The following is a 26,665-nucleotide window of genomic DNA, read 5'->3' as shown; positions in this document are numbered from 1 at the left end:
AATATGATTTTTCAGTTTAGCTTTCCTGTAACTAGTCCACAGCCTCGGTGGAAGAAAAAGCCAAGTTGCCAGACTCAGTTCTTTCTTCTTTCTTCCTCTTTTTTCCCCCGTCATCTCCTGTTTCCTCCTCACTCACTCTCTGCCTAATTCCATACAGCCTCCCTAATCCTATTTCTCCCTCTGCCATTTTTACACTTTGCTCAAACTGAAGGCTTCACCAAAGAAATGGCCGACCTTTGCTCCGGAGAATATTTCCCCTAAACTCACATCTTCCTCCTGTAATTGCTTCACATTTCTAATCTGACTTAAAAACCTTTCCCACTTGACATTAATAGGGCCTCAGCCCTGCTGGCCTGGGGGGATTAACTAGGACAGGGAGTTCGGCAGAATGACAGAACTCTGCATCAGGGCGCATCAGGTACTAGTCTCAAGTCTTCTGTTTGTCACCAGATCAAAGTAGAGTTCACCTTTGAGGGACACAAACTGAATTCTCAAATGTCACATTCACTTGCGAGTTTAAAGTACTTTTAAAAACTAACCAGCACCGAACCAAATTATTTGTGTATGCTTTATAGGTGTTGTAAATGGCTTCAATCTACATTCATTGTAGCATTGTATCTAGCAAGGTGATTTTTTTGATTTAAACACAATATGACATCAGCAAGGCAAGAAACAAGAGTGGACAAATGTTTCAACCATCAACTACCTGACCTGTGAACCCTCCCCTCAGGGTTTGTCCCAGTATATAAATCCATGCTACATCCTGAAGGTTTGACTTCTGCCTGTATTGTTCTCATACTTATCACAATGACGTGATGAAAGAAGAATCGTCTTGTCTCAACCAGTCCATGAAGTCAAACTCATCAATTTATTTGTACTCCACACATGTCATCATTCAAACAGTTTCAGTCTATCACAATAGTGTTTCCATACATGTGTGTTTCAGTGCACCCCTGGAGGTTTGAAATCAAAACAGAGCTTCCAAACTTGCTGTGATGCAAGTTAGAGGTTTTTGCAAATCTTAACCGAAAAACTACCACACTACGTGTGGATGTGGCCTTAATTAATCAATTTGGAAAAGCTTTGAAAGCGTACACACTGGGATACCAAGCTGGTGTTTTCAGGTACAATCTGTTTAAGAAAAGCTCCTTTTCTGGGTAAAGAAAAACAGGACTTTACAAATATATGTGGCTTGATGTTGACTCACTCTCTGTGTATGTTTAACTATGGGTTAGAAGATACTAATACCCCACTCCCTGCTGCACTGAGCTGGGGGATATTTTGTCGGGAGTGATTTGGTGGTCGAAGCCTAGATACCAAACAATAAATCTTTTAAAATTTAATGTCAAAGTAAGGTGAAAGTAAAAAAGGCAAAAAAAAAATGGTTAACAAAAGGTAAGTGTCAAGAAAATGACAATTTGATTTTTCTGCTCTTTCTGAGAGACATGATAAATATTCAAGAGAGGGCAAAGCCTGGAGAGCCCCCCTTCACCAGATGAGACAACAAGCATGTGATCGTGAGCCAAGTCAAGCATGAAGACACACACAGACACACAGACACACACGCACACAAACAAACACGCACGCACAGCAGAGGAATTTTCACACGTGTTTAGACCCTTTAGATTATTACTAACAAATTGTTCTTTTCTTTCCTAGTCTCTCTTTTTCTCTATCTTTCTCTCATACACACACACACACTCGGAGATAGGAATAGAAAAACAGTCTCCAAATTGGTGGTTTCCGCTTCATTTCCCCTCAAATAAACATAACTCTGCGATTGTGAACATGCTCACAATAACACAAGCATGAATGGACTCTAAAATAAATGCCAATAAATACACACAAATACACAAACACACAAACATCTCCCAAAAGCATTTATCATCCAATGCGTTTGATAGATGGAGAGATTCTAACCTATATACTGACGGGAATGGTTTGATTCATTTCCTAATGTTTTTCTAAATATAATTCTTGCCTGGTTTGTCCTAGCAGTGTGTTTGTTTGCTTGTGTATCTTGGCGTCCCTGGGAGAGCCACCTACCGTAGTGGCCGCAGGGTCCTCAGCAGCCTCAGCACTCTGAGCATGCCCAGGATCTTGGTACCCGAGTTGGAGATGAGGGACACCAGGATGTCGATGACAGAAATCATTACCAGCATCCCATCGAGAAGGTTCCAGCTGCTCCTCAGATAAGACTTGTCCCCAAAACACCAGCCCAAAGCTACGATCTGGACACAGACAGGGACAGAGAGGCATGACATATAAACACACGTAGCTATTTACAGGCCAGATAACACTCTGCACTACCCTTTCAGGTCAGCATATTTAAAATCCAACACCAACAAATATAAATGCCATGAAATGTTACATAAATCCATTGTTCTACATCTACTTTTTGCCTGTGCCCTTGCTGATTGTTTATAAATCTTTCTTTTGCATGTACCAGGAGTTGATGCTTCATGTGCCTCACGCAGCTTATTCACTTTGCAGAGCAACTTTGGAGCTCGGCTGTGAGGATAATAAAATCCGTCAGCTTCCCAAACCTCATTTCTTATTCCATAGGTTCCTCTCATCATCTATCCTGCCCATAAATCACTTAACATTCCAGAAAATAATAGACACTGGCTGGCTTGGTTTGTTTTTCTAGCTCAAACTTATTCAATCAGGCATTTTCCTCATGCATGTGTAAACACCTCCTGATAAAAGAGAGAGAGCAATAGAGGAGATAGAAGATCAATCCCATTAGTTGATGCTAATCAATGCATAATGGTAATTACTGTATATATATAATGTGTATATGGGGAAACATCAAACTATGTGCACACAAACAGCTCCATGGAGTTCATCACATTAATTTGATTGATGCCACTTTACACTTTGACTACATTGTATCTCAAAGAGAGTACATTGGAAATGAGAAAATCCATTTTCATTAAATGTGCTCAGATACTAACGCAGACGTATTTAGAGCCTAAGTGCCTAGAGAACAATTTAATTGTACTGCAAGTAAAATTCCAGCATTTAAAATGTTTGATCTTTGAACACCACAAGTATTCAGAGACCTCAAAGGGTCACTGCGAGATTGCTTTTAGGATTACTTTTGCGTTCCCTCCCAATACTGTTGTGTCAGTTTACAATATTTTCCCGTTTCCATTATACAACATAGTCATTTCATTATAGGTGCAAAAGAGTGCAGTCATCTGTGTCTATGTAGTTGTCCTGAGTACAGTGACTGGTTCTGAAGGAATCCGACAGCATCCTGCAGATCACCGCACCTTGTTTTTTCTGGACAGACTGGATCTAAGAATTCATTCAAATTCACTTTCACTAGTTATACATGAGCTGTACAACTATATCAGCATACCAGATCAAAGTCAAACTCAAAGACACATCCATACCGTGCTGGGAGAAGATGAGCAGCAATGGGCTGCATAACACAGTGTGGATACCGGACCCTGACAGGCCGGGCCTCTTGTTTAATTTATCTTGATATCATATTTGGGTTTGGGTTGAGTCAGTCATGTTGGTGGGGAAGATTTTTTGGGAAAAGTTCAAGTCAAGTATAAGTGCCTCAAAATAAAAAGTACATCTTCTTAGTTCCACTGACTTAAACTTAACAACTTTCACATAATGGATTTCTTTCTCCTTTCTATATCGGGGAAATCCTACGATATGCTTTGTAGATTGCTACTGCTGGCTGACAATATTATGATAGTTGAACTAAACAGCTCCTTAAAATGTGTGTGTGTGTGTGTGTTCTGAGCTGGGACCAAAAATAGAGACAAAGGCTTAGAATGAGTGACACCCATGAACTTTCCTCTCTCATGCCTCCGCTCGCTGTCGCCCACGCCTGCATGGACCTCCATTCAAAGCTGGGCCTTTTGAATACGGGCAGAACTCTCCTCTTAGCATTATGAAACAGCCCTGAAAGTGTGCGAATGTGGCCTGTGTGAGTTCACTGTCAGCGAGAGGCTCAATCTCTTAACCCCCCTCCCCTCCATTCCACTCCCTCCCCTCCCTCTTAAGTATTTGGTCTGTGTTTTGGGGGCTTACAGTCCACGTGAGTATCAGACAGACTCTATTTTCTCCACAGCTTTGTGTCTGAGCGGTTTTTTTTGAGTCTGGAATGGGTTTCTCCATCTTACACAATTTCTGTTACATTGTGAGCGAACACAGATGTGTCACATCTCGTTTCTTTTGAAGCTCTGGAGAAACGAGAGGTCTCGATGTGAGGCCAACAGTGTTTTTCTCTTCTACGAAAGACTATAAATAGTGGCATTGAGAGCTGAGTGGGTAAGTACAGAGGTCGGTGATGACTTTAAAAGTTAAAAAGTCAGCTATATGGCTCAGGAGGTAGATCGGGTCACCAACTATCCAGAGGGTTGGTGTTCAAACCAGACTTCTAGTGCTGAATCGTCCTTGGGCAAGATACTGAACACCAAATTGCCCCTGATATAGCTGTGCCTGCAGTCTATGAGTGATGGGAGACACTTATAGAAGCGCTGTATGAAGGTGTGAGTGAATGGGTGAATGCGACTTGTTCTGTAAAGCGCTCTGAGTGGTTGATGAGACGTTAATAGAGCGATATAAATCCACTCCATTTACAAAAGACACAGGTACCATTCTGAAGAGGATGAAACAAAGCACAGGATAGAAGTCAAGATATTGTCCTCAGGATTATGCAAAAAGTACTAACCCAATTTTAAGGATATCTTGTGAAGGGGTGGGGCAAGGAAGGACCACTTTCTCTAACAAAGTGAGAAAGGGCATTTTTTCAACATTTCCATTTATTTTTCTAATAAATCATGAATCTGGATGAAAAATATCCAATATGTTAAGGGGACGGATGTTTATCTGTGTGCGCTATTTGGTGAAATGTGGTCACACGAGGGAACTTTTGGGGGCCTTGGCAGATGTACCCACTCGTTTGTTGCTAGGATTACTCAAAGACTTGTGCAGTTTGGATGTGGTATGTTTCAGGCAAGAATCCTCCAAATCTTGATAAGCGTCTGGATTGGGTGGTCCTTGGATATGGGGCGTTCTTAAACAGTTTTACTGATTTCCCAGGGAATAATTCATGGATTATGATGAAACAGGGATATTAAGGAGACTGATATTATGAGTGTGTTTAATTTGGCACAGCTTGATTGAATTTAAGGGGACTGTTGGGCCTTGGCAGTGGTAGGCACTTTACTAAGTGCCTCTCCAGACCACCATCTTCTGCTCTTTAGGAAACGAGCTGTGAGGAACACTCACACAGGGTTTACATTGTAATGATTTAATAATTTACAACTAATGCTGCGTATCAGTAGAAATCCAGACTGTCTTACCTTCACTGTCATCTCAGTTATAAAGATCGCCGTGAAGATGTAGTTGGACAAAGTGAGGAAGATCCGCTCCTGCAGAACAAAAAGAGCACAGACATCTGAGCTGAAGCAAAGAAGCATATCAAAGTTTGAATGGTTTGAAATTCACATTTTTGTGATGAGTATGTTTTCTGCTGCATTCTGCCTCCACATTAATCTAGTGTACAGCTGAATAATGTATGAGGGAACTGTTTTTCCTTATGGTGAGAAAACCTTTAGAAACATCCCCACTGCACTCACTAATGATGGCTGGCAGGCAATGCTACAGTTTACTCTTTATTAGCACTGCAGGGAATATTTAAACAAGGCTTCTAATCTGGTTTTTAGGCTTGAATTTTTCTTTTTTTTACTTTATACCAAAACTGACCTATATTTTTTGACTGCAAATGCAAAATAATCTGTTGGTTTGACCTGAGAATAAGTGATGCTATGTTACCTACACTGCGTTTGTAGTGAGAAACAAGACGTCATTTTTAAAAACTTTATTCTTGGAATATTATAACTTTATTTTTAAAATCTCAAGATTAACCCTGTAAGTAACCTTTATATACCTGTTATATATGTGACCTGCAGCTATGAAACAAAAAATTCCAACATTAAACGCTTGGACCTACTTCACATTTTCAAATGTATGAATAGACCCCTTTCCGCGGATTTGTTGTATGTATTCCATTACATGTTAACTTCTGAGGTCATGTGCTTTCCTGTCAACCACAGAAATACGTCTTGCAAATTCCTTCTCATAAAACAAGCATGTTGCATTAGATTCTTTATTTTTTTCCTATAATAACCCGTATATTTTAAAAACTGTCGGCATCTTTTAGTTTTGAGAGGGTGCACCCAAAACAAGGCTATCAGGACCGCCATCTACACAAGTTCACATTACTGAACTCCCATGTTTCCCTGTGGCCTGAGGCAGCATGGCTCAGTGGCCTGTGTCTGCGCAGAGAGGATGGGAGCCTGTTTACTGAGCTAAACAAGGACTGATAGCGAAAACAAGCAGCACGGCAAGCAGCAAGATCCCTTCTGTGACTGCTTATTTACCCTACTTCTCCTCCGTCTGAGGAGACACGACCCTGCCCTGCCACTGAATTTCTATGTAATGCATGTGTGTGTGAGTGTGTGCGTGTGTGTGCCTGTGAGTGGGGGTAGGTGGCTGCCTTTCCCACGGCCTCTGACAACACACAAACACACAAACACACAAGCAGCTTCGGGGAATATCAGGCATGACATCACTGGGAATGCTGTCGTTGAGAAGCTCCTCATTCCTGGCCTCTGTGAACAAGTTTACATATTGTCATTCATTACAAACGTATGTGGTAGAGAACGACAGAGGGGAAAGAGACTTTAGACTCTGCAACTGCAAATATATAAAATGATCCCTGTATGACTTACATTGATCTGGTCAGTTCAGTTTGACTGAATTTGCTGTTGAATCGGGTGTGTATAACATTACCAGCTTTAGTTCACAACTCAAGGTCTAGCAGCCAGTGACAGGTCTGCAAATATAAGCAGCTTTAGCCATTGTAGCTTGCTAATCAACTCAAGCACAGTACCATCTTCAGTGAAATCCTACATTACAGTTTGACTAACAGCCTGTTGGAAAACTAGTTTGAGACAGCAACAAATCTTACTTCACTCTAGCCACTCGAAGCACAGGACGAGGTGAAGGTGGTGCAGCAGGTACATGTAAAGTTGAGATACTCCAGGTTTTCTTGCGGGAGTGAGGCACAGGTTTACACAAACTCAGTGAAGTGGGCTCTTGAGCGAGACATCAGCCTGAAAAGATGAATCTTGCCCATTCTGATTTGAAATAACATTGAGCACAAAGGCAGAGGCTGGAACTGGAAACCAGTTTGCTTCATCATGCTCCAGTTAAAACAAATACCCAACCCTAAACACCTCCATCAGCTTATTTCCAGTGGCAAGGATCCACAAGGCATTGTACTCTGGCAAGCCCATATACCCAAGAGGTTTGGTTCCTGGCCGCATTTTTGGGACCACAAAATCTTACAACTGTATTATGACTGCTAGCACTTCCTGTGTTCCTGAGCAACAGAAAACAAGACGCGATTGCTCTCAATTGTGTGGAACAGATGATGTAGCTGCTGAAAACTTAGATAGATGGCATTTTATTCTGTTGGTGCAGATATAATTCAATTTGGAGCTCCAGACAGTGAGGTATTGTCCCTTAGCTCAATTAGATGTAATAAATCGTAATAGGCGGCACAATCATCCCCAATCATTTCCACCGAGCTACAGGAAGACGGTATCCAGGCAACCTTCAGCACCAAACCAAAACAGCAGCGGAAGACAAGCCAAACACAATGTGTCTGACAAAACTTCCAGGACAACAAAATAATTATTCAGCTTGCATTCCTCACGAAAATGTTGTGACTGTAAGGCTTTATCTCTTGAGCAGTGACTACATTTCTATTTAAGGAACACATCGCACGTCGGGACATCACCATGGGCGACGTGAAGCAGGTTCTGCAAAGGAGTAGCAGCGGAAGCAAACACTCATACGTCTGATTGTGAAACACAGACAGTAACAGAATCAGCGAGCGGAAATCAATTCACATTCAGCTTCATTAATTCAACACGACCCACACAGACACAAATAGCATCGTGCACTGACCACGCACGCCAGAGATCCGCGGCGATAAGCATCAGAGCTCAAAAGCTGTAATGACTTCCCATTCTCTTGTGCCAGGCGGCTTGCTGTGTCATACATTTCCATCTCATTACAGTAATGACCTCAGGCTGCCGACTGGACACGACGGCCACGGCAGGAGGCTGACCAAATACGTGTGCATCCGATAAAAACTCCGATGTCCGAAGTGAAAGTTAGTGCGGCTTCTAATATATAGGTCCCTATAACATTTATAATAAAAGAGTTTTAGGTGAAGACAGTTTTTAAGAGTTAGTTTCGGGTCAAGGTTTAGGTTAAAGTTCTAGTAAGAGGTAGGTAAAGTGAGGTACTAACTATGGTTAAAGGGATAGTTCACCGAAAACAAAGCTTCACTTTTACTCCACACTATGCCAATGTAGGGGTGGGGGATGTGTTTGGATCTACAAACAACTCTGGAGTCTCAGAACAGTGTTCCATACTGCTTGTGTGGTGTCACCTAAAGACCGGCCCATGCTTCTGCGTTTTCAGGGACACGCAAGCGCAAGAGCAATTGTGTACCCCTTCTTGCGTGCTTTCGTGCGTCGCCCAATTTTCTAACTATACGGCAAAGCTACGGAAGCCTCACGCAGCCCGCAAGACTGTGATTGGTCTGCTAACTACATCCCTTCCGGAGTCACATTCCTGGTTTCATGCCCCATATTACAGGCAGAAACCACGTAAGATTTAGAAGAACAAATATGGACCAAATAGAAGAGCGTTTGTTAGAAGAGATCCGAAAGTATGAGCACTTGTATAACGGAAGATATGGGACAAATTTGTCTGTCAGAAAAAGGCTATGACGTGCCGCAGTGGCGATGTAAATAAACAGTCGACGACGACTGCCACACACAAAGAAGGCGTCTCTAAGGTCGTCTTCGACAAAAAACATTACTCCGCCTAGTGTTCTGGCAGTGAATTGCTTTGCAACACGCGCAACCCTTGGAGAACCATCAATTCAAACGAGTCCGTTGACACAGCTGCATGAGAAGCCGCCGACGCAGTTGCAGAAGCATGTGCCGGCCTTAAGTGTGCCCGTAAGCCCCAACATTAAAATTAAAAAACAAGGTCATGTAGAGGGTGCTCATCAGTGGACGATATCAGCGTCCACTGATATCCTCCTTCTGGGCACATTCACAGACCCTCAGACATACCGTTGTGTAGCTATATGTCCGGCAGCTTAGTCACTTCCAGTGAACTAACTTTTAGGCTTAACATACGGTGTAACTGAACTTATTTTTAGTTCAATATGAATGTCGGGGCTTGCAGACACTTGGATGAAACCACACGAGCAGTATGGAGGTGTGTTATGTTTTGTCTATTGTTTTATAACGTCTGAAGAAGGAGTCACCATTGACTTCAATGGTATTGGATTCTACTGTAAGTTTGCCTCTGAGACCCCAGAAGTGTTTTGTGGGCTCAAACACTTCAACCAACCCTCCATCGGCTTAGTGGTGAGTAGATAATGAGTTACTTTTCATTTTTCCGGGAACTATCCCTTTAAGGTTATGAGGAATAAATGTAATTCAAGGTAATGTCCTCTGCAGTCATGGAGACATGACTGTGTGTGTGTGTGTGTGTTTGAATAGAGGTGAGAGAAGTAATCCACCCAACTGTATGTGATGCCCTGATGAGAAAAGGCTGACCTGTGGGGCAGCCTTCATTTGCAAAACTACTTCCTGGACATAAGCCACATTCACCATGCCCGCAGATAATTGAATCAATTTCGACGCCACCCTGTCCTCCGTGTTTCGCTCGCAAAACAAGCAGGACAGAGCGTTCTAGCGAGACCGAACCGCAATTAGGAGCATCCACTGAACTACCCGCTCTGTGAGCAGGGTGATAATTATTGTGTTTATGCAAGCAGAGGTTGTGTTCTGCTGCTATTGCTGTAGGTAAGAAAGGACAGAGTATGTGTTGTGTGTTTGTTCCTTCAAGGCATGCAGACAGCCCTCTACTATGGAAGATGCATTAGCTAAGGAGGTGATGCATGGTGTTGATGCATCGCTCTGGATTTAGGGGTATAGCACACATCACCCAAAGCTGGATCACAGTCAAGCAGGAGTGGTTCCCTGGTTGGACAATGTTCCGCTCCATTTCTCTGGGGCGAGCAAACGACAGTGGTAACTCTGTTGAGCCGTGACATTCCTCCATTTCTGTTTGAAGTGTTTTGGAGCAGGCAGTGAGTTTCTTCATTCTTCACACACACAGTTCAGGGGGGTCTGTGCCTGGACTGTACATACAGTACAGCCAGGGGGGGTGATGTGTGTTTCTTTGCCCATCTAACTCACTTTCCCCTTTTCTTAGTTTCTGTTTCTGAAAAGAATGTCACTACTCAACCTTTTTAGGAACTGATACCAAACACAAGACAACGAAAGAGCCAAGAGACAACGTTACCTGCAAAACGCTCGTGCCCTGTGTGGATCTCATCACATATTTCAGGCAAAATAAATACATTTAAAGTACTTTGACAAGAAATAGAAGAGCGGCAGTTGTTTTTGATTGTTGTTAGTGGGTTAACAAAAACTTCTACACATTTAGTAACCTGTTAATAAACCTAGTGATTGTGTTTGAGACTCACAGCACTGGAGGGTTCGATGCGAGGCCTCTCCATTGCAATGGTGATGCAGTTGAGGAAGATAATGAGCAGCACGACGTGGTCAAACATCTTGTGGCTGATGAACCTTTTGCAAAGGATCCGAAACCTGCCAAAAAAACAAACAAGCGCAGAGATGTAAGTGACAGCGGAAAAGGCTTTTACACACAAGTGAGGGTACCAACCACACAGTGTGTTCAGAACAAAGAAGGTAGTTTTAAGTTTACACAGGTTTATGGCAAATTCCACACTTTGACATATATCATAAATAGCTGTCAGCAGGAACAGTGACAACCCAGAATGAGGGGATGTGATGGAAACACTATAGTAAATACATCCAGTGTGCATATTGATTATTGTTGGTTTGAGCCTTGAGATTCTTTAGTCAAGGTTCTCCTCCATTGAAAATGGTTATTTTTCTCCATTGCTACCTCTCTTTGATGTTTGAGCTCCACTGTGCAGAGTGATGTTTACCAAGAGAGTTTGAAAACTGTGGTGGATTGTATTCACATTTGTCTGAAAGGAAATGTCCTCTGTGCTCACTGTATATCTCAGTTTTAAGCGGCGTCCACTATGTGCCAGCAGCCCATTGAGAAACATACACAAGTGGGAGGTAGAGACTTTAACGTGCACGTACACTGAGAACATATCTCACAGAGAAGTACGGAGATATCATCATGTCAAGCTGCTAAACTTATAACGTGAAAAGTGTTTGCATTTACATTTTCATCGGTTCCCTGTGACCCTTCCAGGATAAACTGTATAGATAATGAATAACTTGATTATAAGTACTAATGCGTTAATTTTATCAAGGTTTTACTGTGAAAGCTGATTGTGTTGGAGCAAATTTTACGCTCTATATGCTGTAGGGTAGTTTAATCTACACTGAATCATATTTCATGATCTCATTTTGTATGTAACATGTTAATCTGTAAAGTAGCTGAACTAGCAGCTATAGCCGTCAAAAAGCGGGGCTAAAAAAGTCATTAAGTCCCACTCAGCTGTAATGGCGTGGGTTTAATAATAAAGCATCGTCCATCCAGCCTGCTGCATAAAACCTGTCATAATATTACATACCGTACAAGGACATTTACTGAAACACACTGTACACACTGTAATGAAGGATCTCATTCAATTTAAAAGAGCTTGTCTCACACGCTGTAATTCTGTAATGAACCGCGGTAGAATAAAGTGTCATCAATTATGCCTGACTTTCATCACCAAACATGAAAAAGGTTGCCAGGCATTTAGCTCACGAGGACGGGGACAAGTGGAAACACCTGTTATTTATGGCAGCGGAAGCGATTCAACTACGTCCTCAATTTTTGTTTTTAATTTGGCAACACAGACACAAGTGCTGTGTCAACACTAGCTGCGTTTTGTGTGTTACATTGCACAGACTCTATGAGCTAATTCCTCTTTGATATCTTCACGCCAGAGCTGTGATGCTGAAGGATACGTGTGGTTTCCTGAAGCACACAAATGAGGGACGGAGGGAGGACACATGGTGAACACACACAGACACACACACACCTCCTGTGACAGCTCCTCCTTCGTAATGTGAAGGGCCCATGTCTGGGTGGGGACTTTTATGTTAGGTTCAAACACTCACACTAAAACCTCAGGGAACAACAGTCACCGCAAGCAAACAAAAAAGTCAAGTGACAAGGTTTGACATTTTCCCCTTCTGATGATATTTACTGACCTTTTGACTTGAATATCCTTTTGTTTCATACTATAAACAAATGTCACACACGTTCTCTGGACACTGATTCTCTCATCTGAAGTTAAACAGTCTTTATTTTCCTTCATATTCATATACAAAAAATATGTTGGCATCTTTGATGCCTTTGCTCTTTACCTCACTACCACACTTCTTGTTCTGTGCATTCCAAACAATCCGGAGACACAACCCGCATCACTTCCTGTGCGCTGGGACGACTGCTTTTTACAGAGAAGAGCCGACAGATGCGGGGAGAAGTTGATGTTTTCCTCAACTACAGGCTGAATCACTTTTACCACTTGGAAAAAGCAGCAGCACAGAAAGTTCGGACATAAAAAAAGGCCACAGATCATTACGTTCACTGTTTACAGTTAGCCTGAAACTTCCTCCCAGCTGTCTCTTTGTTCTATTCTTATCTGTTTCTTATTATCTGCTGCTCAAATTCCAGTGGAGCTGCACAGGGTCTAATCATGCACTGTACACAAAGGAACCCGGGGACAACATGCACAACCGTCAGCGACCCCTCAACATCCCGGTTCCCACAGACCACTGTTCTTACAGAGCCCGTTGTTGCAGGTGAACACATCTATCGCAGCGACTGGATCAGTTGGGCGACAAAGCCGGCCCACTCCTCGGCTCATTAAAAACTTCCCCTGCAGTAATCATCAGCAGCAGCGGTTACAGCGGCGAGCGCAAAGACAGGTTGAGGTGGTGAACCCTCGTCTGTGTGAGAGCCGCTGGACTCCGGCCTCCCACCAAGCTGCTGTGTCTTGATGTGATTGTGAGCACGGGCAGGCGTCCATCATGTCTCCAGTCCAGCTGAGCCTGTGTCCTCAGTGTCACTCTCGGCGGCGGCCGAACCACGCAGCTCTCTGTGATTGAAAGGCAGCTAAAAGCCCCGTCTGAGCCAAGCGCCTTCAGTTTTCTTACTCGGAACAACAGCACATTCCAGAGAGCTTAACCTTTTCCAAATATGTAATACAGTCAGCAGAGAGGACAAACGTCAAAAAGTTTTGAAAGGCCTCAAATTGACAGATGCACTGTGTGTAAATAATGGGAATCCACAGGGAGAGGATTAATGCTGACACTGCTGCTGGCTTGATCCAAGTGATTCTACTTTTCCTATAGAACTTATTCACCTCAATTTTGTGAGACTAGTCACTTTTTCATTGTTTGTGAGCTGGATGCTGTGTGCAGAGCTTTTCATAAACACTATGTGGTTCATAGAGAAGTTAGAAACTTCAGCCTACCTGGTTTATCTGCAATGAGGATTTTATAGGCAAAGTTTTTCATAAAAATAAAACTGAATTTTCTTCATTATTGCCTACATGTGTGGTTTATATTCCAGTTTAAATTATTTACTTATCTGGCCTTATGCTTTCATACAATATATGTCATCTATTTTAGAGGTATGTTAAGCAATTTATAGTCCTAAGTTCTTACATTTCAAAATAAAGCTACATTTAATGCATTGTAGCAATATTCCGAACATTTTTCCAAACAGGACTTGATTCTATGAATGTTGCTGTCATGATGGAGATCAAGGAAGGCAGCACCTGTAAATGTCTGGGGTCTTATATGGTGAGAGGAAAATCATCAAAGTGATCTGGCAGGACAGATATTATTGGCCACAGGCTGCCAGTAGACCACCGCTGCAGCAGTTGATCCAAGTACGTAGAAGAAGACAAGACACCACAGATGTCAGCTGCTTAACTGCCTGTGCCCGCCCACACAGATACTGCACCAATGAACTTGTTAGCCTCAATATTATTGTGCTGATTACAGATTTGACCGAATAAGCAGGGAAGTCAGATCAAAGTCAATATGTGTGTGTTTAATATGCAGCAGTTGTATAATCAAAAGCAGGCACAAAGAAGTTACTTTGGACTGTGTGTGAGCCACCGTATTTCAAACATCCACAGTGGGAATGGTTACACTGTGACAACGGTGAAGGCTGATGGTAAGTTCCCAATTGGTGAGTGGTGATTAGGGGGGGGGGGGGGGGGGGCTACTTGTTTGATGTTTAATTAGCATGCAGGGCTGTGACGGTAGGATGGGGGCCGGCGCTCTGCTCAGCATCCTCAGAGGCACGCGGCACGAGAAGCATCAAAGACCCAGAAGGAGGAGGAAAAGGACGAGGACGACCGAAGGGGGGAAAAAAGGTGGTGTTGGTGGGGGGCAAGGATTCCGCAGCACGCGGCCGAGATAATACGCAGCGCTCAGCAGGAGAAACTCCATTCCTCCCTCTGCTGCTGCTTACTCACCCCTGACGTGGCAGAAATGTGCAGATAAAAGAGAATTGTGAAGTGAGAACGTGGGAGGGAACAGGAGAGGGAGGAGGACAAAAATTGCCTTTACATCCAGCATCATGGGATGTCAGTCAAATGCAGTCTTTCCCTATAAATAAGATGGCTCAGTCTTTTATGTACTCTCACAACAGAAACTATGTTTTGAAAAGTCCTAGGCCAATGGCTATTATTAATAATTTATAAAGCACATTTCACTTCATGCAAACATGCAGGTAACACTTGGAACATATAGATAACCGTCATAGAGGTATGTCATGTGTGAGTCGAGCTTCACTGAACTTTGAATAAACAGGTGAACAGCTCTTTGAGCAGCAGCGGTGGGTGGAGCAGTACCAGGGTTCTGTCGACTGAGTCCAACAGCAGGTCTTTACCTACAGCGGCTCAAATACTGCAGGCTGCTTTTCCAGTTTCAGAAAGTGACCTGCAACCAGCATCACCACAGGCCGAGCTCACAGCCCATTTCAAACAGGCAGGTTTAGAACGGACACTGCACTAGTTTCATAACTGCCAGGGGGAGGAAGAAACTACCAGTACCTGTAAACTTCCATTAATACTATTGTAAACATACTCAAAAAGCGAGCGGAGGCGTGAATACTACCTGGACTCTGGAGGGAAGAGGTAGAGTGACCAGGTGTCTCTCTGTCGACACCACTCGGGCTGCTTCTTCTCCAGCCAGAGGAACAATCTGGCAAAACGACCCTGCGCAGAGTTAAAGGTGGACAGTGTGTTCATTATTCATGAGTGCACAATTTCCCCTGTTGCAGACAGTGAGCCAACAATCACACCCACAGACAGAACTCCCTGGATTGGACTGTTTTATTCAGGGATACAAAGACATACATATGTATCAAACAAGTTCACTAAAAAAGGCACCTACAGACAAATACGATGGGAGGTCAGCTTAATGCAACATGCACATGTTATGATATCCCAGCTGAGCTTAATGATATATGTATTATCTGCAGAATTAAATTTAGAAAATAAAATTCTGAGAAAAGAGACTCAGAATTTTGTTGACAGGTATCAAAACTTTTAAAAAACAATATATTCTAGAGAGCTTGATTCATAGGAAGATTTAACATGATACATTTGACCATTGGTTCAAATAAACTGTTACAGCTCCTCTGTTTCTCTCTCTCTTTCCTTTAAACCAAAGTAAAACAGGTTTCATTCACAAAGATCGACATTAAAAAATGCACAGATGCACACACACTGACCAGGTTGGGCTCCTCCTCTGCATTATCATCTTCAGTGTTCTCCTCCAGCGAGACATGTGTCGGGCCCAGGGCGGACAGAGATCCCTTTCCGTTGCAGTCGCTGTGCTCTGAGGGCCGCAGGGCGCCCAGGGAGGGCGGTCTGGAGCTGTGCATGCTGGCTGAGCGGTACAGGAAGGGCACCTACACAAGGAGAAAGGGGAGGAAATACTGCCATCTTAATAAAGGCCGTATACATTAATGGTTGTAAATGCCAATGTGTCACTGTCTCTTTGTTTCCTTATTGTCTTTGGCTTTGCAAAGACAATAACCATTTTGGAAGCGCAGCATTATCATGGAAGCGCCATAAAGCAATTTCCCTTTTAAGCCATATAGCAGGGTTCTCCCCTCATGAATCACCAATAACTGAGTGAATGCAGATTCCCATTCCAGCCTGAGATGACAGCAGGTGGGTTTACTGATAAACATTCTTTCAGCCAGAGGGAGGATTTATTTTGTAAAGATGTGCCTGCTGCAGCCTTTGTTTGTGAGAAAAAACCTGCATGAATATGGTTGTGTATTGACACAAGAGAAGAGAAAACTGCCATACAGCTGTTGTAGTAAAAAAAACAAACACAAACAGGTGTCAGGGGCTATTTTGGCTTCAGTGTCTTGCCCAGGAACACTTCGGCATGTGGAATTGGAACTGGATGTTACATTTTCTGCTGTTCTGACTCACGAGCTTCTGTCATTTCACTGTTAAAAATGTCAATAGTCTATAGTTGTATTTGTCAGTGATGTGTTTTTTGTGTTTGGGGCTTATACTGCTAGCGTGGACCTGTGACTAATAGGAAAGGCACTGCAGTAACAGAAGAAGAATGCTATAAAAGTCAATGTAAGACAATATAATTTAAAGATGCACACTAAAACCTGCAGTTTGTGCAGCTTAATCAAGCCAACATATTTGGTTACTGCTCCAAGTCAAGAGTCATTCTCTCAACAGCACTCCAGTATTCATTAAAGCTGATTGATAGGGGTGGGTGTGGGGGAGGGGGGGCTCTACCTGCAGCAGAGCATCAGGTGGCAGATCCATGGAGCTACGGGTCTCCACCGACTCCATCCTCCGATGTCGGGGCCCTTTCTGCGACATGGAGTCCGTTCGGGCAAGGGAGGTGTTGTCATCCTCCATCATCCCACCTCCACCTTCCCCTCCACCCTCGCCATCCTCCGAGCTGGAGCCGCCCTCCCCGGAGAGGAGTGAGCGGCGCTCCCCCGACTGCCGCTTCTGCCGTTTGAGCGAGGGGGCGCGGCCAAGGCTGTTCCAGCTGGACCGGCGGCTGGTCCAGCCGCTGCCGGCGGTCCAGGGGGCGTGAGGGGAAGCACTGCGGGCACTGGTCTGGAGAAGGAAGTAAAAGGAGAGAGAAGAAACAAGGTTGATCTTGTGTCTTACTACTCGTGTAATGTTATGTCATGCAAATAACCAAGCGGAATGGATTGACTCGGCATGACGTGAGCTCAATTGAATTAAGATTAACACTGACAGACAGACAGACAGACAGGAGCAGTAGGGAACCAGACTTATTCCCCCAAGTCTTTATTCTGATAATCAGTTTGTCAAATAAAGAGTGGCAGCGGTACGCAGACTGTCCGACTGGCATGCCACAGTAATCATCATCAATCACTGTGACCTCATCACATTAACATGGACACATACAATGAATCCAGAGAGACGCTCAGCGGTACAGCGGGGGGGCAGAAAGGGCTGGGGGTAATGCCTGGCACTTATCTCCTTACACATGTAATAATGTTGGCTTTGTGACATCGCGTATTACACTTGAGAACTGCCACATGCTTTAGGGATATGTGAGAAATAATAATAAATGCACTAACCGGTGATTTGTCATAGCAGGCTGGGTCTACGGAGACATTGCTGCCCCGGCGGGCCTCGTACCCCAGGATGGGATCACCTCCGACTGGCAGCTTGGGTATGGGCATGGGGGTGGCGGCCGTGTGAGTAATTAGAGGTGGAGTCAGGCTGGTCTTCAGGTCCACATGACCATTAACAGGCACCACTAGTAAAGAAAAGAGGGAAGAAGAAGAAGAAGAAAAAACTGAGTAAAATGTAAAGAAGAGAGGATATAATGATACGATGAACAGACTTAAGATGATGGTGTTGAAAAGAAAACAACAGAGGTGAGAGGAACAAAGGAAAAGTTGATGTCATCATCATCATCATCGCCTACTACCCCTTCTGGGGCTTAGGCCGCAAACAAGAGTTCTCCATGCATCACGGTCCTGGGCCAACATCTCAAGCTGTCCCCAGGTGTAGCCCATTTTCTTGGCGTCTGCCTCCAGGTCTCTACGCCAGGTGTTTCGCGGCCGACCTCTCTTTCTTTTCCCTTGGGGATTCCACTTGAGGGACTGTCTTGTGGTGTTTGTGGCTGGTTTACGGAGAGTATGGCCTATCCATCTCCAACGTCGTTGGAGGATCTCTTCGTCCGCTGGCTTTTGGCTGGTACGTTCCCACAGTTCTTTGTTGCTGATGGTGTTAGGCCAGTGGATCTGGAGGATTTGTCGCAGACAGGTATTGATAAATGACTGGATTTTATTTGTTGTATTCACCGTAGTCCTCCATGTCTCAGCACCGTAGAGTAGGACTGACTTCACATTGCTGTTAAAGATCTTGATCTTTGTTGTGATGGCCAGGTCTTTTGCGCTCCAGATATTTTTTAGTTGGAGGTACGCAACTCTCGCCTTGCCAATCCTGACTCTCACATCTGCATCTGTTCCACCCTGTTTGTTGACAATGCTGCCAAGGTAGGTGAACTCCTCAATCTCCTCCAGAGCTTCGCCTTCCAGCATGATGGGTGCAGTGTTGGCAGAGTTGACTCTCATGACTTTGCTCTTCCCTCTGTGGATGTTGAGACCGAGGCGAGCAGAGTTGGTTGCGATGGTGCTGGTCTTTTCCTGCATCTGCTGCTGGGTATGAGAGAGAAGGGCCAAGTCATCTGCAAAGTCCAGGTCATCGAGCTTCGCCCACATTGTCCACTGTATGCCGTTTTTTCTTCCTGCTGTGGATTGCTTCATTACCCAATCCATTGCCAGCAGGAACAGGAATGGCGATAGTAGGCACCCCTGTCTCGCTCCAGTTTGTACACTGAAGGCATCGGTAGGTTGTCCCTCGTGGATCACTCTGCAGGTCATTCCCTCATAGGTGTTTCTGATGATGTTAGTTAATTTCTCTGGTACTCCGTAGTGCCTGAGAAGCTTCCAGAGGGTCTCCCTGTCTACACTGTCGAAGGCCTTCTCGTAGTCGATGAAGTTGATGAATAGCGGTGAATTCCACTCGAGTGACTGTTCCAGGATGATGCGCAGTGTAGCAATCTGGTCTGTACACGATCTGTCTTTGCAGAAGCCAGCCTGCTGGTCTCTAAGCTGGGGGTCAATCATATCCTTCATCCTGTCCAGTAAGATCCTGTATAAGACCTTTCCTGGGATGGAGAGTAGCATGATCCCCCTATAATTTCCACAGTTGCTCAGGTCCCCTTTCTTTGGCATCTTCACAAGATAGCCCTCCTTCCATTGGCATGGGATGTTTTCCTCTTCCCACATCTTCTTGAAGAGAGGGTGGAGCATCTCTGCCATGGTCTCTGCGTCCGTCTTCAGTGCCTCGGCAGGGATGCTATCTGGTCCTGCAGCCTTGCCGTTTCTAAGTTTTTTAATGGCTTTCCTGATCTCCTCCCTTCTTGGTACGCTGAGTTCTATTGGCAGATCCCTGTCTGCTTGTTGGATGTGTAGTGGGTCTTGTGGGGCTGGTCTGTTGAGAAGTTCCTCGAAATGTTCCAACCATCTTTTTTTCTGTCCTTCCTCCCCCATTATTGGCTTTCCCTCTTTGTCCTTTACTGGTCTTTGAGGTTTACTGGTCTTTCCTGCCAGCTTTTTGGTGGTGTCATACAGGTCCTTCCGATTCCCATGTCTAGCTGCTTCTTCTGCTTCTAATGCAAGGGCCTCTATGTAGTTCCTCTTGTCGGTCTTCAAGCTTTTTTTCACGTTCTTATTTGCTTCCCTGTACTCTGTTTGTGCCTTTACTTTCTCTGCTCTTGTACGACTGCTGTTTAGAGCTGCCTTCTTTTCTTTCCTCTCCTTCACCTTCTTAATTGACTCTGCTGATATCCAAGCCTTGTGGTTATCTTTCTGTGGTCCCAGTGCTACATTGCAGGTTGTAATTACGGCTTCCTTTACTACCTTCCACATCCCATCTATGTTTCTTTCCTCACCTTCATCTAGCTCTTGCAGGGCATGAAAATTGTTCTTTAGTTTGATCTTGAATGTTTCTGCTGCTGCTGGATCTCTTAAAAGTGCTGTGTTAAATTTCTTTCTCTGGTTCTTCTCACCTGTCCAGTTTCTCCTCAACTTTAATTGGACTTTGGCAACGAGAAGATGGTGGTCTGATGCTACGTCAGCTCCTCTTCTGACTCGTACATCTATGAGGGACCTCCTAAACTTTTTTGTGACACATACATGGTCTATTTGGTTCTCAGTGGAGAGGTCCGGTGATACCCATATGGCTTTGTGTACTCGCCTGTGGGGGAAGACACTTCCTCCTATGACAAGGTTGTTATTTGCACATAGTTCTGCGAATCTCTCTCCATTTTCGTTCATCTCGCCTAGACCATGCTGCCCCATTATCCTCTCATAGCCTCTGTTGTTACTTCCTATTTTTGCATTAATGTCTCCCATTAAGATGGTAATGTCTCTTTCTGAGTATCTCTGGATGATGGTCTGTATTCTGCTATAGAATTCGTCCTTGCTCTCTTCGTCACTATCGTTGGTTGGGGCATAGCACTGAATGATGTTCATGTTTATTCTTTCCTTCTTTGTTTTGAATGTAGCTGCTATTGCTCTCGAGCCATGTGCCTCCCATCCCATGAGTGCTCTCTGAGCAGCCTTGGACAGCATCAAAGCGACTCCCTGGTTGTGGTGTGCGTTGTCCTCCTCATGGCCTGAGTACAGCAGCAGCTCTCCTGTGACAAGCCTCTTCTGTCCAGAACCCGTCCATCTTGATTCACTAAGTCAGAGTATGGCAAGGTTGTACTTCTTCATCTCGGTGGCACTTGTGCGGTCTTTCCAGCTTCGAACATGGTCCTTACGTTCCATGTACCGATGGTGGTTGTAACACCGGTTGAGAGGATGGTTTTTGGCAGAGTGGCTTCCAGGTGCTTCTGGCTTTCACCACCCTGCGTCATAAATCCTTCTGACGAAGGTCCATCTTCACTCCGGGGCGGGATATCTTGGTTTACTCTTGTTTGCGTTTCTGTAACAGGTATTGTTTTATGGGGTGGGGTTGTTGTTAGCCCCACGCCTAACCCCCAACCTGGAGGACCAGGTGTTGCCTTTAGTCGGACCTCTACCCTAAAACCTGCCCGGCTTGGTAAGACCTGCCAGGGGTATAACCCCGCCGGTATAGCCTCCAGGGTCACGGAAGTACACAAGCCTCCCCACCACGGCAAGGTAACAACACAGAGGGAAGAAAGTTGATATGGAATAAAAGAAAAGAAATAGAAAGCGCTAAATTCATTGAAAAAATAAAAGAGAGGAAGATGCAGAAGAGGTGGTGCATGGGGGGGTTTGCAGTGCGGGTGCAGCCTCAGTAACTCAGCGCAGCGTATTTAAAAATGGATGCCTCATACTGTTATTGAGCAACATGAATATTTCAGGAGGGCATTAATCTTGTGGGATGTGCAGAAGAGAATATTATGTTAGGCAGCAACACAAATACATGACATGCGGAGGGAAACGCAGCTTTAATAACTTTAATTCAGCCCATCTTTAAACCTTTATCCGGGGCTTGAACATGAATATTAGTCTCTCCGAGCCATGTAAGCAGTTTTACACAGAGCATGTGGAAGGGGCTGAGGAGGAGATGATACCGTACGTCTGCAGGTTGCACTCCATACAGTAGTATTTCCACTGGGCTTTTCAGCCTGCGTGAACAGTAATTAGAGGGGATGGGAACTGGCGTATGAGGAATTATGGATGAGCTTGCTGTACTGGTTTGATGCTGCGCTAGGACACGGCCAGCCACGTGCCTGCAGAGTGAGCTCTGAGACAAGTGAGGGAAAGACTGAGACCAGGAGACCCGCAACCATAGATCAAGTGGGGTGATGTTTGCACGGGTTTGACTACACATGCCTCAGGCCTGTAACGTAACTTGCTGCTGCATAAAACCATTTTTGCATGCATTTGAAAAAGAAACACGACACAGTGTGTAACCTGCAGGGATGTAACAAAGACAAGGGAGGGGAAATGTCAGCAGTTAACTGTGCAAACACAGATGGTGCAGGTTTTTCCAAATGCTTGTAATAAGGCGCTTTGAAAATCCCAGAGGGTTGATGTCAGTGCTCCACGATCCTGTTATAGCGTCAATAAAGTAGTGCAGCCATGCAATGTGTGCAATATACAAACAGTGTGTGCACGTGTCTCACCTGCAGAAGCCGATAAATCCCTCTTGCTGTCGTTCACATCCTCCAAACGTGCGATGGAACCGATCTCTGAACCCGCCTGGGAATCTCCCTTGATGCACAAACACACACACACAGTGTTAGAGGAGAACAACTGTTGAATGTGTCCTTTTTCTGAGTTAGGGTTAACAGAATAGCAGGTGGGCTGAAGCTGCCTCTAAACACAGATCCCTGCTCGGCTGCGTCTTCATCCACATGTCACATCAGTCACAGCCCAAATCTGACCTAAAGGGAACCTTTCTCTGTAGGCATGTAGGCGAAGGGCATGGTCTCCTCGATCCCAGAGAACAAAGGTTAAAGGATACACGTGAAGAGAGAAAAAGAACAACTAAGTAAAGTGTTGGCATGCAAGGAGAGCGAGAATGTGGAACCACACTGAAACACAATCAGTAAAATGCACTTTTCTAACAGAACACGGCCTGGTGTATTGACTTGATTTGTCGTTACACAGGCTCTTACTCGCCGTGACCCATGAACATCTACAGAAGAGCTTCAGTGTGGTTGCTAGCTCTACCATTTTCACACATGCACAAACACACAACACACTATAAAGCAATCTTCACAGTGGTGAGAGGCGATGTGTAAATCAGCGATCTAGTACAGCAGAACTCTTTAACATTCTGTTCTCTATCATATCGAATGTCTCAATATCCCAAATTTAACATGTCTTTTTAACCCTTCTTACTATTAGTGACCGACTTTTAATTTCCCTCTTGCAGCCTCGCTTTGTGCTGCCTTCCACTTCCAAACCCACTGCAGTGAACCTCAGCGTTCCTGCTTGTATGTGTTGCTCTATGCCAGAGCCTGCAGACTTTATTAATATGTGAGAGGGTTCCAGGTGGATACCTGGAATGAATAGAATGCCGAGCCGGTGAAGTCAGATCTCTGTCTGGTGTGAATAGAATGTGTGCAGAAATGCCCCGGGACCTAATCAACATGCGCCTCTTTTTAAACTAACAAATGTCTTTCTTGGTACTTCACGAGTGCAAGAGGAAGACAAAGTGGGTGTGGATGTGCTGCATATTCTATGTTAGTTTACTGGAGGCATGTTGGGTACGGTTGGAGATGCCAATTTGCATTTTTGTCTCGCACTTAAAGGTACAATCTGTATGCCCCGGACTGAATCTCCCCCCGACCTGCGAAGAAGGGGAATATTTGGAATAGGAGAGCGGATGCTAATGAACTCGCAAGCCAATCATCTCAAGGGCTACCAGGAGAGGGCTGTGGTAGCCGTGCTCATCACGTTCCTGCAGCTACTTATTTATCACAGTGACTCATTCTATTTAAAAATCTTGGCTCACAGCAGGAAACACGAGGTACCTGAGGCTACCTGATTAATGAAGTACAGATTTTTTCTAGGAATGTATTGACCGTCAGCCATGCTCTTTTCTTTAGGCTTTAGTTTTCCATTGTTACTATAATGATTAGGACAGCTACAGGTAATAGTAGCGGTGCCAACGACTATGTTTCTTCATTTTCTCCCTTACAGTATGGTGTGATTCAATGTTCTGGTTCTGAACCTTTTGTCTTTATGACAAACGCTTCCCCTGGGGCACAACATTTACTGAAATTGCATCAGTCATCACTGATTCTGTTGTGGTGAGATCATCATATAGTCGACGTAAACTCTACTGAAATGCTTGTTCAATCATGTTGTGTCATTTTATGTATCTATCAAAAAGACAATGTACTTTTACCTTCTAATTCTTCGATTTTTTTATCAGCTTAAATTCTATTTGTTCCATCAAAATTCTAAAAACTGCCTGACCTCAGACTCTATGAAACTCCTGAACCACAACCAGGAGCCCTCACTAAATCTCAGTATGAGTATAGGTGACAAATCATTTTAAAATGTCAATGTTTACTTTTTCTGACCTTGCTCCTCACTACTTTTCTGATCTCTGCAGCAGGATATAGCTTGAGATCTTTTCAGAGAGAACTTTTATTTGTTCCTGAGTCCTGTATTAGAACCACCGTGGAGGGAGAATTTACAGTCACGGTGTGATTTTTGGTGATGAGGCTGCACAGCGATATTGCATATTCCATGCTTATCCGAAAAGCCTTTTCCCATAACTGGAAAAGGAGCAGCTATAAAACAGTGAATACATTTTTCTGAGCATCACAAACCCCCCTGTAATTCAATACGCTCAAACAGCCCAGCTGGAGTGTGAGGAGGCCGGCAAAGTCTCTAGTGGCATGTGCCGTTCACCCATCGAGAAACTTCCATAGGATCAAATGGGCACCGTCTTGGTAAGCAGTATCCAATTTATCCTCTATTCATCCGTGGGCTGCATTGGTGTATGCACACCACGGCAAGTTACCTAAATTTGAATGTCTTTCCAATCTGTACATTGCGGCAAATTGACAAAGACATTCGAGCAGTCAAAGTTGCTAGAATAAGACCAGGTAAAATGTGCTTTGCTTTGTGTGTGTACACACCCTACAGAATGGCCCTTGCTGCATTAGACCGTCTACTACTAAATATGAGTCAAGTAAGGAAAGGTCAGTCTGCCATAAGAGCAAACATATATAAATAGCAGGAATAACAACCCAATATGTATGTGTTTCCTGGGTAAATCAAAGGCATTTAAGTAAAAGTATGTACCGTTCTTGTTCACCATTGCGGTCCAACAAGGTGGAATATTATCACCAAGTATGACTATATACGGTCTTTCTAAGGAGTTGGTGGGGAATAGTCTTATTAACCATCTGACATATGCTGATAAGTCGGTTCTTCCTCCAGCAACTGCTTAGTGCAAGTAATTTTATGACTGTGTTGTCATTATTGTGAAAACAAGGAGGATCAGTTACATCTTTCTTCATTCGTTATGGTACATAATCCAAAATCTAATGTGGTAAACAAAGTCAGATTTGGGTCAAATCATAATCAGAGACATTTTGTGTATGTGCAGCGTCAGTGCTGTAAACTGTAAATTATCTGTCTGTACAAATGATGTTAAGATATCACTTTTTACTGTACTCCATTTCACATGGCACATCTCTGGTGCAGTTAGAATCATGCAAAACAGAAAAAGCTTCACGTTGCAGATAATAAGCCATTCAGAATATTGGACCTGCAAATGGAGTCTAAAATCCAGCTAACCTTTTGGTGCAGTAATAAAATAATATCTGCGCAGCTCATCATCATTTTTTCCAATTCTTCTTCCTGCAGCAGTTTGTGGTATTTGATAGAAGCAGACATTTCATTTAAGAGACCACTTTTGCTCCAGCTCCACATTGAGCCGTTCTCTTGTATGAGTAAGGTGTTAAAGCAGATGGGTTATGGCTAACGTGATAAATAATAAAAGGAAAACAAACTATATTCTCCAGCCTGGTCCTATATGTGCATGCAGCTATTGTATAAATATTTGATATAGGTATAGCACAAGCTGGCCAATACAGACAGAGCAATACAAACTCTAGAGATCTCCCCAGCCCTAATCCCTTCACAGTCAGCGGTGTGTGGTGCAGTTTGGAAATGCTGCACTGAGGCTAAAGTCAGTGAGACTACATAAGACTGCAAGGGACCTGATCAGCACCGCTTCCTTCTCTGTACTCTCTGATTCTGTTCTCTCACACTTTCTCTTTCCTCTCTTTAATGGCTTTCTGCATCATCTTCTCAGTGTCTCTTCTTCACCCGTTTATACAACATCCGAGGCAGATATTAATTTGTAATTTGGTCGTCGTAAAATGTATCCTCTAAAAGATTTATCCAGCTCGAATGATTAAGAAGAAAAAAAAAAGAAAACCTTGCTGTGCAGCTACAACTTGAACAATAATGAGACGTTTTGCTTATCTTTTTTTTTACAGATTAATGCATCTCAGGAGGGGGCGAAATTAAATAGGACTGGTGGGAGGACCGATCGCCCAAAGAGTCTACATTCGGTTGTAATGCTAATCCAACAGGATTATCATTCTGACTGTGTGCTTACAGCAGGATGGGGTGGCAAACTGTGTGAGGGATTTCAGTAAAGATTATAGAGCAAAGCAAATTCCCACCAAGCAATGGACAATTGAGATTTTACGAGAGAAAGGAAAAGGTGGCGATGACAGCTTCGGAGCAGAGGGGGCACAGGACTCGAGGGAAATCCCTGGTCTTGGAATAGCCGGATTGTTTGGATAACTTGTTTATACTCTGTCACCCCAATTTGGGCATGGTTGTGGGCGCAGGAGATGGGCAAGACTAGGCCTGCTGCTGATAGCCAGACAATAATAGACACCAGCAGCACACCGGGGAATTTCAATTACATCGCTTCAGAGAGGGTGTAAATGGGAGACAGAGGGTG

At 44.0% G+C, this 26,665-nt stretch overlaps 1 protein-coding gene across 1 annotated transcript in view; it reads right to left on the bottom strand.

Moving 5' to 3' along the window:
- The window catches only part of cacna1g (calcium channel, voltage-dependent, T type, alpha 1G subunit), a 230,090-nt gene that overhangs the window by 47,066 nt on the left and 156,359 nt on the right, over nt 1-26,665 (bottom strand). The window contains exons 15-22 of the mRNA XM_061094795.1: nt 22,344-22,431; nt 17,749-17,930; nt 16,922-17,254; nt 15,883-16,062; nt 15,264-15,364; nt 10,619-10,742; nt 5,334-5,402; nt 2,047-2,231 (exon numbers count right to left, since the gene is read on the bottom strand). Coding sequence (XP_060950778.1) covers nt 2,047-2,231; nt 5,334-5,402; nt 10,619-10,742; nt 15,264-15,364; nt 15,883-16,062; nt 16,922-17,254; nt 17,749-17,930; nt 22,344-22,431 — 1,262 coding nt within the window. The remainder of the gene's footprint in view (nt 1-2,046; nt 2,232-5,333; nt 5,403-10,618; nt 10,743-15,263; nt 15,365-15,882; nt 16,063-16,921; nt 17,255-17,748; nt 17,931-22,343; nt 22,432-26,665) is intronic.

The sequence above is a fragment of the Limanda limanda genome, chromosome 21 (assembly GCF_963576545.1).
Source record: "Limanda limanda chromosome 21, fLimLim1.1, whole genome shotgun sequence".
Classification (NCBI taxonomy): domain Eukaryota; kingdom Metazoa; phylum Chordata; class Actinopteri; order Pleuronectiformes; family Pleuronectidae; genus Limanda; species Limanda limanda.
Note: the sequence above shows the minus strand (reverse complement) of the source record. Positions and strands in the feature narration are given on the sequence as shown.